Source organism: Neomonachus schauinslandi, chromosome 4, assembly GCF_002201575.2.
Source record: "Neomonachus schauinslandi chromosome 4, ASM220157v2, whole genome shotgun sequence".
Classification (NCBI taxonomy): domain Eukaryota; kingdom Metazoa; phylum Chordata; class Mammalia; order Carnivora; family Phocidae; genus Neomonachus; species Neomonachus schauinslandi.
Genome location: NC_058406.1, coordinates 186861592 through 186876446, shown reverse-complemented (window position 1 = coordinate 186876446; position 14855 = coordinate 186861592). Strand labels below are relative to the sequence as shown.

Sequence of the window (14855 nt, the reverse complement as noted above, 5' to 3'; positions counted from 1 at the left end):
CTGCGCCCCCCTCCCTCGCCCCTCCCCCCTCCCTCACTCCTCTCCAGCCCCCGGACTGCTCCTCACACACAGCCCGTGCACTTGGCCTGTGTCCGGTTGCACTGGTGCCCCCTCTCCTGGGACTCTCATCCTTGGCTGGCTGCCTGGCGCACTCCCACTTCCTGCCCACTGAGAGCTCAGCAACTCGGTGGAGCCCACCTGCCTTCCTATGTGTATTCAGTTCCCGCTTCCCACAAACTTAGCTGCTTAAAACACCTCTTTGTTACCTGAGTTCCTGTGGGACAGGCATCCTGGCGTCCAGGCATGGCTCAGCTGTCCTCTGCTTGGTCGTGCCAGGCTGCAGTCAGGTGTCAGCCGGCTGCGTTCTCAGCTGGAGGCTCAAATGTGGAAGAATCCGCTTCCACACTCCCCTGCTTGTTGGCAGGATGCATTTCCTGGGGGCTGTGCTACCGAGGGCCTGCTTCTTATTGGCTATTGGCTAGAGGCTGGCCTTGCGTCCTAGTCGCCCCCCCATTCCCTGCCACGAGGCCCCCTCCATGGGCAGTTCCCAACATGGCTGCTTGCTTCTTCAGGGCCAGCAAGAGAGCCTCTCTCCCCGGTCTGCTCAGATGGAGTCTCATAGAAGGCAGCCTAACCATGGGAGTGACCTCCTGTCACCAACACACAACGTGACCTAACTGCAGGACTGACATCCTGTCACCTCTGCCATATTGTGGTTTTGAAACAAGTCACCAGTGCCGCCTGCATTTGGGGAGGGCAGCAGTCTCTGTAACACCACAGTTGGTCTATTCCCCCACCTCTGGACTCCCCCGCCCTGCCCTGCAGTATTTTTTCATAGCACATTCCAGTCTCTGACATACTATGTCATCTCCTTATTAGTATGTTTACCAGGCTCAGGCACGCCTCGGAGGGCGAGGGAAGCGGGGCTCCAGACTGACGCAATGAGGTGAGTCAAATGAACGTTTGGTTTCCCAGTGGCAATCAGAGTTATGCTTACACCACGCTCTAGTCAATTAAGCCTGCAGCAGCATTATGTCTAAAATACGATGTACATGCCTTTATTACAAAAAAATACTCTCTTGCTAAAAATGCGAACAGTCACCTGAGCTTTCAGCGAGTCCGTCTTTCTGCCTGATGTTGGTGGCTACTGACTCATCCGGGTGGTGGCTGCTGAAGCTAGGGGGGCGGGGGGGCGCAGCGCTGGCAAGTTCTTAAGACAACAATGAAGTTTGCCACAGTGACTGACTCTTCTTTTCATGAACAATATCTCCGTAGCGTGTGATGCTGTTCGACCACCATAAAATGGTCAATTAGAATCACCTTAGAATCCTTAAAAAAATTCTTTTTCAGGTGCCACCCAAGAGCTGGTGAAGCAATACGTGGGGCTGAGCCTAGTGAGGCATAATTTTAGAGGCTTCCCTGTGATCCTAACGGTCAGTCAGGTTTCCGGGGCAGCAGACGGCAGGCCCCCTCTGGTGCAGTGGCGCTCAGCCCAAGCTGTTCATCTGAAACACCGCAGAGCTTAAGAGACTGCTACCCAGACCCCACCTCGTGGCGGGGGGGGAGGGGAATGGACCCCTAACATTGGTATGATTTGAAAGTGCCCCTAGATGATTCTTCTGGGCATCCGGGGTCCAGAACTGCTGCTCCAGAGCACAGTCGTGGGGACTCACACAGGGGCTCAGTGAAGCTTCGGACGCGGAGCAAGGAGGAGACCCAAGAGTCAGGCCATCAGGTTTCGTATTCTTCCAAGAAACATTGATTCCTTACCTGTGGGCATGTTCCTCAATTATGGGTCACACCCATTTACCTGGAAGAGCTAACCTCTGGCCCCTTGAGCCTACAGTTTGTGACAAGGTGGGCGGTAAGTAGGCTCCTTCCCCAGGCTCATCTGCTGACAGGCTTAATATATATATATTTAGTTTTAACTAGGCTCCACACCCAGCACGGAGCCCAACCTGGGGCCTGAACTCACGACCCGAGCTGAGATCAAGAATCGGACGCCCACCGGCTGCACCATGCAGGTGCCCCACCGCCAGGCTTCTGGGAGGTGAATTATCAGGGGTTGCATGGGTGACAACAGGCTGGGGAAGCCTGACCCCCAGGTCATCCCCCTGCTTCCCTGCAGCATAAGTTCACTGTCAGGCCCGGCCTGGGCCCAGAGGCTGTGCGGCGCCTGCGAGGCTTCACTTGGTGACTGTAGGGTTGTGTGACCGCGTGGACGGAAGGCTTTCCTGCAGCTGTCACCTTCAAGGCTTGCTCATCAGTGAATGCTCCCAGGTCAGGGCTTCTGGGATTGGGCCCCCGGGGGGGCGTCCTCTGCAGCCGGAAGAGAACTGAGTCCTGGCACAGATACCTTCAACTCACTGCTCAGCTCAGGCTCTTTCTGGGAGGAATGAGGACATGGGGGGAGGGGGAGCTGTGTGGAGGCTTTCCTGTGTTTCTCCATTCCCGCCCCCTGCCCCCCATTCTCTGAGACCCTGCAGCCAGGCACCCCCCGCCCCAGCAGCCCCACCACAGAGCCCAGCCGCCCCCCTGGTGCATCCTCAGGCAGGACACGCCTCTGTGCCAGGAGCGTCCTCTGAGGCTGAAAGGCCTGAGTGTCAGGCGACACTGAACCACATGGGACCCCTCACCAGCTCTCAGGTGGGAGCCCATGACTCCTCTCCTTCTGGAAGGTTCCAGGTGGGTCCTGGGTCCATCAGCTTCTGCAAACCCAGCAGTCACTAGAGGGCCAGTGTTCAGCAAGCTCCATCCTCAAGAACATCCTGCTTTTGGGTCAGTGCTTCATCCTTGGTTCTCGCAGAGAGAACAAGGACAGGAAGTGCACCATGGCCACCTGCTTCCTGTTTTGGGAGAAAGGAAGTCCTGAGACCACTCCAGGACTCAATCTTGGAAGGGGAGAGTGGACAATGGCAGCTGACCCAGGGGGGCCATGGGTGGGCAGGAGACGGGAAGAGCCCCAGCACCGTGGGAAGGATGGAGGCTGCAGGGGCGGGATGCCCAGGGAGTGTCTGTGTGCGCCCTCCCCCCCAGGCCCCTTGTTCCAGCAGGCAGGTCCTGTGGGCCCAGAAGAGGGAACAGAGAATTCTTCCTGAGCTTGCTCCCAGTGCCAGGATTGGGTGGGGGTGCACAGGGCCCTGAGGTGGCCCCAGGGGCTGGTTTCGAGGTGGGGGTGGTGAGACAGCTTGGGTAGGAGTCCCTCAGCCTGTTTGTACTCTCCATGTCAGGGGCCAGCTGTGGGGGAGCAGAAGGGGGCGGGGTGAGTGGGCAGACTCAGTGCTGGGAGGCGGATAGAGCTTGAGCGAGCCTGGACCCCGCCCCCCCAAGAACAGCTCCGAGAGTCCGAGCAGGGACCGCCACCATCACCCCTGTCACTAGAGCACCAGCACGTGGCGGCCAATACCCGTCGGCCTCCACACGGAGCCTAGGAGACGGGTTCTGCTTTTCTCTGGCTTTGTGGGCCAGGGCACTGCACACAGAGAGGCCATGTGGCTTGCCGAGATCACACAGCTGGGAAGCGGCCCATTCAGGCTTGAGGCCTGGCCAGGGGCCAGCCCTGGGGCTGCATGGGCTCCTTGTCCTCTTAGCAGCTCCCAAGCACACTGACAAAGGCCAGGGAGACTCTCGACAGCATCCAAGCGGCAGGGCCACCGGCTCCAGAAGTTTCCAGCATTAGGCTCTTGAGGAGTATCCTCTGGGGGTTCGAGTACCTGCAGTGCCCTGGGGTGAGGACCGCTGAAGTCTGACCGAGGCCCGGAGGCTGGTCTACCAACTGCAGCCTCTCCCTGTCCTAAGCTACTGGCCTCTGGGACAGACGTGTCCTTCCCTGTCCACGGGGAAGCCCGGCTCTTGGAAGCCTCATGCCCCCTGCTTTCAGTCTAGAAGAGGGGACCTCTCCCAAGTGCCTACTGCCACCCCCAGGCGACACCAGCAGAGCCGACGCACTGCCCAGGAGGCCTGTCCAGAGGAGCGGCTCTGGCGTCTGTAGGACAGACTTCGGGGGACCCACGGGGTCAAAGGGTGTGCGGGCTTAGCCCCCCTGCCCCCGTGCTGCTAACAGCCCCTCCCAAACGCCTCGCTGACTTGTATGCCCACTTCTAGATTCCTGCGGAGGCTGAACATTTTTGCTGCTTTGATGATGGACAGCTGTGTCAGGCTCCAGCACCCCCAAATGCCACAACCTCCCGAGGGCGGGGGTGGGGGGTGGGGGATGGGCGCCATGATCCTGATTCCAGCGCGGAAGTGGGGCCTCTGCACGTGTTAACCTTGAAAATAAAACTTCTAGTCATTTTACCGGCAAGAATGGGTTTATTGAGGAACGGCGGAGAATTGCAAGCCGGGGCAAGCAAAACACCGCAGGCTTGCGGGGCGAAGGACAGCAAAGCGCTTTCCCAGACGAGAGGGGGAGCTGGGAGGGGCTGTTGTCAACTGAAAGCCCATTGAGCTAAACGGGGAGCTGGGAGTGTACTGGCTTCTCATTGGCTGGGCTGTTGCCAGGGGCGGAGGAAAGCTCCCCTCTTCCAGCGCAGCAGCGAGTGCGGGAGCAGGGAAAGCAGGAGGGCGGGGGAGGCGCCTCTCTTCCCGTCGGATTTGTACGTGATGAGAGTAGGAGGGGGTGAGAGCTCCCGCTGCCCAAGCTCCTGACTTGTGTTTTGGTGAGGTTTCCTTTGATTAATTTTCTCATTTGGGTGGGCCTGGGCTGCGCACCTGCCAGCAGGCTGCGGTGGGAAAGACCCCTGTGAGGCCCCCAGACCCTCACGTCGGGAGGGGCCCTCCGTGGTGCGTGCCCGCGGGATCTGCCTGAAGCTGGCTCAAGCCGAATCACCATAGAAACCACCAACTCTGCGGGACAGGGGACACCCTGGGGAATCGGGGTGGTGCGGGGTTTGCTCAGGGTTTGAAGTGGGCAGGGAGAGGCCTGTCTCCATTTACAGAGGTCTGTGTGCAGGACGTGGCGCTCCTGGGCAGACTGGCTGCTGCCGCTGCAGACTGCGTGGGGACACAGGCCACACAAGCGGCCCTGACCGGTCACTGAGCACCCTGATGGACAGATGGACAAGGACCGAGGAGGCCAGCAGGACCTGGCTACCACATGCGCTCATAAAGGCCACGGGCTGGGGGGGCCCCGTCCTGCTCTGGCTGCTGCGCCCATGCTCCCCAGGCCGTGGTGATGCATCCAAAGCCAAGTCTTTTTTCTAGGTACAGTTAGATGGATTTTCTGTTCCTTGCTGCTGAATACACTGCAGACTGATCCAGACAAAGTGAGCAAAGGTCTCTTCTTGGGAGAACACAGAGTTTGGCCTTGAGGAGGCCCTTGCTGGAGTCCGGACATCCAGGAGGGGAGTGCAGATGGGGGAGGGCACCCCGCATTGGAACCTTGGGGAGTGTGGGCTCGGGCAGGGTGACACCGTGGGGAGGGCGGGCATGGGGCAGGGTGACGCCGTGGGGAATGTGGGCATGGGTGGGGTGACACCACGGGGAGGGCGGGCACGGGCTTGGGGAGGGCGGGCATGGGTGGGGTGATGCTGTGGGGCGGGCGGGCATGGGAGGGGTGACACCAGCAGGTGTTTGCTTCTTCCTTCATCTTGCTTCTCAGCTGGAATGTGGAGATGGGCATGCAGCCCGCTCTAGGTAGGGGTTGATTTATTGCTGCCCAGAGCAGGGCCCTCCAGCCAAAAGACAGAAGCTTTGGAGGAGCGAGATTTGAGGAGGGGCACGTGGCTCTTTCACCAGGCTCCTGAGCCCCCTGGCTTAATAGGGGACTCAGCGAGCCTGAGGTCCTGCAAAGTCTGGGGTGCTGCGTGATCGTCTTTGCTTCACGGGAGTGGGCTGCACACCCTCTGGGGGGGGGAGATGGAGACGGGGAGGGGGTGAGCTTTGCCAGGGTGTGGCCAGGCTGGCAGCGGGTCTCAGAGCCCTGGGGGAGGAGATGGCAGAGCACAGAGGCAAGGATGGGGGGCTCAGGAGGGCGAGGCTTTGACGTGCCCCTCTGTGTGCACATTGAGTTCAGGGGGTTAAGAGACAACCAGTCGGGCCCATCCGGGGAGGAGCCTCATTCCCCAGACACCTGCTTCCAAGGGAGGGTGAGCAACCTTTCCAGGGGGAGTGGCTTCTGGGGAGGCCTGTCACCCTCTGGCTCTGCCTCTGTCTCTCCTGCAGCTCCTGGGATCTGCCTGCACCACCCCCACCCTCACCCCCCGGCCTGGGGCCCTGCATCCTCAGTTGCATCTTCCTTGGGGGGTCTGTGTGCCTGTGTCCCCAGCTGGTCAGAGCTCGGGGGGAGGGAGGTGTGGTTAGAATTTGTCCCATGAGTTGGAATCAGGCACCACGTCCAGCTCTGCGACAGCCGGGGGACCACAGGGCGCCGGGCACAGTGGTGTGGGGCATTGGCGCATCAGGTAGAGGGAAGGGTGTGTGTGACTTGGGGGACTGCCTGCCTCGAGGCACTTCAGCCCAGGCAATCTGCCACCGCAGGCTGAGGGTGACCGCAGCCTGCAGGCACAGGGAGGCCATGCCCGTGGATGCAGTGTGGGGGAGCCCGTCCGTTCACTGGATGGGTTGTCTTTCTCCCCTCCGCCACCTGCCCATCATAGATTCCATCTTAAAAATCGCAGCTCTCGAGGAGCCTGAATCTAGTAGTGGCAAAGGCAAAGGGCATCTGAATCGTGTCTGGATGGCAGGAGTGTTGCTGGAGGCCACGCGGGGGCGGAGAGCCACGCCTGACTCTGGGCTTGTGCCCCTGTGACCAGCGAGCTCACCGTCCTTGGGTCCAAGGCCCGGCACACGGCCAGACGTGCAACGGCTGGGGGCTCTGACGTTGGGCGGTGGGTGATGCTCAGTAATGACTGGCTAACTTCCAAGGCCTGATCCCTGGAGCCTGGAGATGTGTGGCCTCGTGCGGCGAAGGGGTGACGTGATGGGGTTGAAGGTCTTGGGACGAGAGATTGTCCTTGCTTGGGTGGTGGCCCCATGTCACCACAAAGGCCTTGATAAGAGGGAGGTGGAGGGAGATTTGAGGCAGATGGTGGTGAGGGGCCAGAGTTCCAGAGACACGGAGCCAGGCGGATGTACAGCGGGATCTGTGAGTGCAAGCACAGGGATTGGCTCACGTGGCTGTGGAGGCCGAGAGGTCCTGTACCTGCCGTCCGCAAGCTGGAGCCCCAGGAAGGCTGGGGGTGGGATTCACTGGAGTCTGAAGGCCTCGGAACGAGGAGCTCCAGCGTCTCAGGGCAGGAGAGGATGGAGGTCCAGCTCCAGGGGGTGAATTTGCCCTTTCCGCCTTGTTGTTCCATTTGGGCCCTCAGTGGATGGGGTGCAGCCCCCCCACATTGGCAGGGGCCATCTTTGTACCCGAATGCTAATGTCTTTGGAAACCCCCTCCCAGACACACCCAGAAATCATTCGGGGCTCTCTCGACCCAGTCAGGCTGACACAGAAAACGCACCATCACAGGCTCCGGAAGGAACAAAGCCCTTCATTTCAGACTTCTGAGCTTCAGAACCGTTCGGGGATACGTTTGAGCTGTTGTGAGCCACTGTGTGGTCACGTGTCACCGCAGTCATGAGACATGGAGGCAGGGATCCAGCTGGACACACTCCCTGGCCCGCTGTGCGGGTGGGTGCAGAGGTGCTTCCCGGGCTGGATGAGAGGGAGCAGCCCTGTGGGACCACCTCCTGACTTCCGGCAGTTCCTTCTTGGGACTGGTCTAGAATGTCCTGACCGTCCCCGGTACGTCAGACTGGCCTTGGCCTGGGGGTCCAGCTGGATCTTGGCCCTCATCCGGCCTCTCCCAACCGCTGGCTCAGGCCTGGTGCTTTTCCCCCGTAGCGCTTGTTGGTCTTCACTGAGGCTGGTCCTCCCAGGAGGGCCCCCCTACCCTGCCATGTGGCAGACAAGGAAACCCAGTTGGGGCAGGGGTTTCGGGGGAGGTGAAGGGGTTCGTCTGGGTCACGGAGCTGGTGGGGCATGGCGTTCATGCGGGTCGTGGAGCTGGGGCAAGGGCTTAACTAACATTTTAACCCAGACAGGGTGAGCCCCGAGCTCTGCTTTTATCTGTGTGGGTGAGCGTGTGTGACCATGAGTTCGTGCACCGGCGGGAGTAACATGAGAGTGTATGTACCTGCAGGAGCCGGTGTGTGTGACAGTGTGTGAAGAAGCAGTGACAGAGAAATGACTCACTTCAACTCTGCAGCCATTTATTTCCCTCCCAAGGAATGGGGTACCGAGGTAGGCAGTGTGGGGCTGGTATAATGGCTCCTGGTCACCATGATCTCTGCCTTTCCTCCTTGCTGCCCTGCCATCCCAGTGTGCTGCCTCATGGTGCGAAGTGGCTGCTGAGCCGCAGACATCACTGCAGCCAGCAGGAGGAGGAAGGAGAAGAAGACAGACCTGTCTCCTCTACCCTGGGGATTTGCCCCCCAGCTAGCCTTGAGGTTTTCTTTACTAAGGAAAGAAGGAAGCGGAGAGTGGGAGGCTACCCCACCTGCTGCAGCTGCTTGACAGGCAGGGTAGGACTCTGGGCTGCTGGGCTGGTGGGGATTGAGGGGTCCTCTGAGCCTTGTTCCATGCTGCTCTGATGGGGAACCTGAGGCCCAGACCCAGGCCTCCTCTCTCCTATCCCAGGGCTCTGTCTTGTCACCAGCCAGGAAGGCGGAGAGCCCCTAGCACCCAGTGGTGCCGGCCTGACCAGAGCGGGCCCTGGGCACCCTTGGGTTTCCTTTCCCAAGCCCTCCCACTGCCCACTCCTCTTCTCAGGAACCCAGGCAACAGTCTGGGGGAGGGGAGGGGAGAGAACGTGGCCGACTCCCCCGGCATAGGATGCATGTTTTCTCTACCCAGCTGTGTGGACCCGCCCTGTGAGCAGCCGCGGCCTGGACCTGGGGCCAATGTGTTGCCACAGGCGGTGGGGAGAGGAGGAGGCTAAAGATGCCAGACAGCCAGGAAATAGGAAATGCAGACGGGGCAGTGTTGGCCGGACCATTAAAGATGCTCCAAATTTATTCATCAAAGCTGGGGCGGGGAGCCAGGTGGGTAAGGCACTGGACAGAGTGCTGGCCATCCAGGGTGTGAGTGGGGTGGGGGTGGGACCACGCATTCAGGACCCCACGGCGTGAAGGCCGGGAAGGAGGCTGAGCAGGAGAGCCACCATCGTGGGGCTGCCCTGGGGGCTACCGGCTCCGTTGCCTGGGGGGTCCTGCCAGGGTGGGATGTTGCAGAGAGTGGACTGGCAACAGGTCAGGTTTATCAGGGTCCCTTCCAGTGTCTTAGTGATGGGCTGACACGTGTCTGCACACCATGCGGAGTAGGTGGTCAGAGGACCCGACTCTGGGAGGGAGGAGGGGCGGGGGAGAAAGGCTTCGTCACGCTGAACAGGCTGGGGCAGGGAGGAGGCCCCTCACTGGGGTGCACGCCTTTCTGCGTGGGAGGTGGGGCACCTCCTGCCCTGGCCACCGCGGGGCCTGCTCACCCGTGTTCCTGTGGGAGATGACGGCTTTGCAGAAGCTGTGGCCGTGGACGCAGTTCTGAACTTGCTTGCAGTGCTCCCCCATGTACAGGGACTGACAGTCATAACACTGCAGCAGCCCTGGGAGGCAAGGGGGCTCAGGCCAAAGGGCCTCCCCCTGCAGCCCAGCGCCTCCCCCTGCAGCCCAGCGCCTCCTCCTGCAGCCCAGCGCCTCTCCCTGCAGCCCAGAGCCTCCTCCTGCAGGCCCAGAGCCTCCCCCTGCAGCCCAGAGCCTTCCCCTGCAGCCCAGTGCCTCCCCCTGCAGCCCAGAGACTCCCGCTGCAGGCCCAGAGCCGCCCCCTGCAGCCCAGAGCCTCCCCCTGCAGGCCAGCTCCTCCCCCTGCAGGCCCAGAGCCTCCCCTGCAGCCCAGAGCCTCCTCCTGCGGGCCCAGAGCCTCCCCCTGCGGGGCCCAGAGCCTCCCCCTGCGGGCCCAGAGCCTCCCCCTGCAGCCCAGAGCCTCCCCCTGCAGCCCAGCGCCTCCCCCTACAGGCCTGTGCTCTGTTCCCAGCTGATCCCTCCATAAGCCTCTGCCCAAGCCTCCCTGCACCCCTCCTCAGGACTGGTCAGCTCTGCCCTGCCCTGCCAGCACCCAACCGTCCTGTCTGGCTGAGCTGGACTCCATGCCCAGGGCCTCTACACTTGCTGGTCTCTCCAGGCAGGGACTCCACTGCACCCCTTTCTGCCTAGTGAACTTCTATTCAGCCTCCCTGCCCGGGAGTGGTTCCTTCTCTAGGCTCCCTATTCTGGATGGCCATCAAAGGTCACAGCCAGGGTGAGGTGAGGGGGTGCTGAGTGTCAGGGCCCTTCCTCTCCCTTCCTCTGCCCCCTGGAAGGCTTTGCCTGTTGTTCTGCCTCATGCCAGCCCCACGCCGAGCCTGGCACTCAGCGGAGCCCACACAAAGTGTTGCAAAAGAGGGATGGGTGCCTGCGCCCTCGGGTGGGGGTGGACGATCACCTCTGCCCTTGCCACCTGCAGCCACACTGGCCTCCTCCTCCTCCTCCTCATCATCGTCATAGCCTTCAGGCCCAAAGTCCACGTCGTCCTCCTCCTCCTCGTCCTGCGCCTGCCTGGTGCCTGGCCACACAGGGATGCCTGTAACCCCCCAGTTCCCGGGCACAGAGCACACATGCTCCAGGCCCAGTGCTGTGTCCCACCCCTTCCATCTGTCCTTCGACACTCCTCCGCCCTCTTCCTCCCCACTCTGTCCCCCAGAGGGGCCCCAGCTGCTGGCCCTGCTTGCTTCCCAGCACCATCACCTGCTGTGGGGGCTTACCCTTTGCAGCAGCTGCCTCCCCCTGCCACTACCCCAGTAAACCCTCAGGATGGCCCGCCTGTTTGACAGAAGAGGACACTGAGGCCGGGACAGAAGAGGTAACCCGAAGCCTGCATTTCAAAGAGGTGGGGTCTGGAGCTGGGGAGGGGTAGGCTTGGGAACCTGCGGGAGCCCAGGACAGCCCACGTCCACGTCCCTCCAGCCTCAGACTCCAGCCTGACCCCCCTGCACCCCATGCCGTGTCCTGCCCCCAGGCTGGGTGTCCCGAGGGTCCCCATAGGCCCAGACCGTGCTGTCCCCTCTCGCTGCATGGGTGCCCCTTTGCCCGGGTACCTGGCTGCCCACACAGCAGCAGGGCCAGCAGGAGAGCCACGGGTGCCTTCATCCTGCTGGGGTCTGCCGGGTCTGCTCGCTCCGGTTCTTGCTCAGGCTCTGGATCTGTGGGAAGTGGGACAGAGGGCATTCCGGGGGCTTCCTGGAGGCCCCTGGGCCCCGGCTCCCCCCCCACCCAGCTCCAGCCTTAAACAATGGGCCTCATACCGGCCCCAGTGCCAGGCATCAGGCCAGGGACAGCCATTTCCCTCCCTGACTTCAGGGGCCTGGGGGACAGGAAGTCATTGTGGGGGCCTCCTGTCCACCTGTGCCGCTCCGCCCTGGCCTGGCTTGCTGGCGTGAGCAGTGCAGCCGGCGAACCTGGCCCCGGGCTACGGCAGCGCCGGACAAGTCTCTCCCCGCCCGCCTCTGGAGCCTGTGGGAACCAGGCCCAGGCCACTTGGCCACAGGAGCTTGTCGTCCTGGATCCTTAAGCTGCCCATCGCTCACCTGTCACCTGCAACCCTGAGTCAGCCTCACTGGCCTTCCAGAGCTCGCTCCCACTTCAGGCTCTTGTCCTGGTCATGCCCTCTGCCTGGAGTGTGCTATTCCTGCCTACATCCCCTCACCTCCTCAGGGCTCCTTCCAGCCACCACCCATCCCCTGCCCTATCTTCCCTGACCTGGGGGTACCCCTGCCCTGGGGAGCAGGCCGGTGGAGGAGTGGGGAAGCTTCCTGTGACCGAGCCTCTGGGGCCTGCCTTCCTGGCTCCTTCTACCCTCTAGACAGCTTGGCAGCCCCCCGGCTCTCTCTCTGGGGACACCCCTCCTCTTCTACAGGCCACAGACCTGAAGGGGTATTGAGAGCCCCTTCCCCCTTCCTGGGGGCAATGGGAAAGTGGGCGGGGGCGGGGGCGGGGGGCTGGGTTGGACCTGGAGTCCAGGGTGCAAGCCCGCCTGCTATTTGCATGCGCGGCTCAATGCCTGGGCCCCTCCCTTGGCGTGCCGGGGGTCATTTCCCTGACTGTCAGCAGGTGCGTGGGACATTCTCTGGGGCCACCTGTAGCAGAGGTGAGAGGTGGCTATGGGGTGAGACCGGCTGGGCCCGAGGCCTGGCTCCTTTTTCCCCTCTGCGTCTGGGACCAGCCCCCTCTTGGGCCTCTGGGCCTCAGAATCCTCACAGGATGTCTTGGCCATCAGGAGCCAGTGCCTGCCAGCGTTTAGGACGGTACCTGGCTCGGTCCCCTCAGGGCTGGCTGCGAGGACACTTCTCTGAAGCCTCAGCCACCAAGAGGTGCTGTCCTGCCTCAATTCCTAGGGAGCTGTGCACCCTCGCCTCTCCCAGAGCCACCCTCAGTTTCCAGAGGAGGCTGCCCCCAGCCCTTCCCCACAGCCCTTCCCCATAAAGGGCCAAAGTCACTTTTCAGACAGGCTCCATCTGTTGGGTGCTCATGGCTCTGGACCCCCCCCCCCGCCGCACCCCAGCCGCTGCAGCAGACCCAGAGCTGCTCCCAGGAGGGCCCCGGGGGGGGGATCCCAGAACTATTAAGGAGCAGGGGTGCCCCCTGCCACCTGTGCCCCCCGCCCCCGCAGGCCAGAGCTGCTTGTGAGAAGCCTCTGGGGATAATAACAGCCCCATTTACTTCACTGACTGAAACATTGTTGCCCCTCAGCAGCCCCCCCGGGGCGCTGTCAGAGCCCTGCCTTAGGGACCAGGAGCTACCGCCCAGCTTCAGACCTGCCGCCTGCCCCTCCCCTCCGCTGCAGGCGCTTGTGCTGCCCCCTGCCCCGTCCAGGGAAGGAGCGGGTCCAGTCCTGCCCCTGCAGATGCAGCTGCACAGCCAGCCCAGGGCTGGTGGCTGACTTGTGTACATGAGGCCTGTCGAGGCTGGGGGAGCTCGGCCCCCTGCCCCAACACCTTGATGGCAGACACTTGCGTCCCTGGGACCCCCCAGCCCTCAGGTCGGAGTGTGTGTGTGTGCGCCCACCCTTCTCCCCACCCAGACCTTTTCAAACGTTCTGGTCCAGAAAAATGCCCATTAGTGGCACTTCCCTGACCCCAGGCTTCCAGGACAGGGGTGCCCCTGCAGACCCCAGCGCAGGGACTTGGCTCCCTTAGACACCCCCAGGGCCAGGGCTCAGGGCTGCCAGCCCCATGGGCAGCTGAGGCCCATGTTAGAGCTTGCATGCTAAATGGCCTGCGCCCTGGGCTCAGAGCCCTTCCCCCTTAGCCATGCCCATATCCAGAGGCAGGCCCGGGGCCCCCCACTCCTGACCTGCAGACCCAGCCTTGCCTGTGCTGCCCAGTGTGGCCAGGCTGGTTCCAGTGGGTGGCCCTGTGGCTGTGGCTGGTCTGGAGTTCCCCCACCCCCCAGACCTGGCCTCCCTCCAGCCAAGTGAATCTAGTGGGTCGCCTTGCTGTTCCTGGCAGGAGCAGCCTTGGGCTCAGACCTCATGCCAGTCGTGGACAGGGCATCCCGGGCATCCATATTTGCTCTCACGCTGTCAGAGGAGGAGATGGTGGGGGTGGGGCAGGGCCCTGCTTTCCCTGGGTAACTGTGCTGTTCTGTCCCGAGCTCGAGTCCCTATTCTATAGCCCCTCATCCTCCCCACGTGGGCCTCTGGGGTCACCAAGTTGAATCAGGCCCAGACCTGGGGAAAGGTGAAAAATGTTTCTGACTGAGGGGCAAAGGTCTAGCATCTGTGGGGACAGGAAGGGCATCTGTCCCCACCTGCAGTACACAGGCCTGGGGAAATGGGGCTTTTGGGGGCAGATGTGGGCTGTAGCCATGCTGGTCCTCACGTGCATCTCTCTGCTCCAGGCTCTTTCCCACTCTCTCTGCAGCTGACCCTCTCGGTCTCTGGGAGCAGAAGAAGGGGCTTCCTTCTTAGAGCAGAGTCCAGACCCTGTCACCCCGGTGGGCAGGGAGCCATGAGGGGTCCCTCCTGGGGTCTCTCTCTCCCTGCTGCTCTCTTGCCCAGGCAGGCTGTTCCTGGGGTTTGCCAGGGGGCACAAGCCCCATTCTTCCCTGGAATCCAGCACTGAGAAACAAGCAGAAATGGGGGGGCTGGCCACTGAGAAACAAGCAGACATGGGGGGCTGGCCACTGGGAGCAGGCTCCGGGTGGTCTTGAAGGGCACACTGCCCTGCACCCCCACTCACACCAGGAACATGTGAGGAAACTCAGGGTCTCAGAAGCTCATCCGTTAGTCCCTTCAGGGACTATGCAGGCATGCATTGTTCATTTGGTCAGCCTGCTCCCCCCCACTCCCTGACACACATCTGCACCCCAGGAACCCCTGGCCTTCATTTTCTCTAGTCCTTGGACACCCTTGTCTCCAACCACATCAACCCTGGAGAGTCTCATCCTCCCTTTCCCTGGAAGCCCCACGGTGGAGGGTGAGCGAGGGTCCCTGGTATCTGGCTCAGTTCTGGCAGATATGCCCCCCCCACCCCGCGGTGCCTCTGTTGTGACGCCTTCCCCACCATCCACCTCCAGAACTTTTCCGCCTTTCCAAACTGACGCTCTGCCCATGAAACACTAGCTCCCCTCGCCCAGCCCCTGGCACCACCATTCCACCTGCTGTCTCTGAACCTGATGATCCTGGGGACCTCACAGAAGTGAAACAGAGATGTGCCCTCTTGTGACTGGCTTATTTCACTCACATAATGCCTTCAGGCACACCCATGCTGTGGCGTGTGATGGATGTCCCCTCCTTTTTTAGGCGGAATAACATTCCATTCTGTGGATCCGCTATATTTT

At 61.8% G+C, this 14855-nt stretch overlaps 2 protein-coding genes across 2 annotated transcripts in view; both read right to left on the bottom strand.

The window, feature by feature from the left end:
* The window catches only part of ZFP41 (ZFP41 zinc finger protein), a 12790-nt gene extending 12138 nt beyond the window's left edge, over positions 1-652 (bottom strand). Inside the window, exon 1 of the transcript XR_002480241.2 lies at positions 267-652. The gene's annotated coding sequence lies outside the window, so the exon portion shown is untranslated. The remainder of the gene's footprint in view (positions 1-266) is intronic.
* Positions 653-9097: 8445 nt separating this feature from the next.
* GPIHBP1 (glycosylphosphatidylinositol anchored high density lipoprotein binding protein 1) lies at positions 9098-11165 on the bottom strand. Its single transcript, XM_021688729.1, has 4 exons — positions 11114-11165; positions 10462-10581; positions 9470-9586; positions 9098-9327 (listed from the first exon to the last, which is right to left on the bottom strand). Exons 1-4 carry the CDS (start codon positions 11163-11165, stop codon positions 9098-9100), a joined length of 519 nt encoding a protein of 172 aa, XP_021544404.1.
* Positions 11166-14855: the final 3690 nt, after the last annotated feature.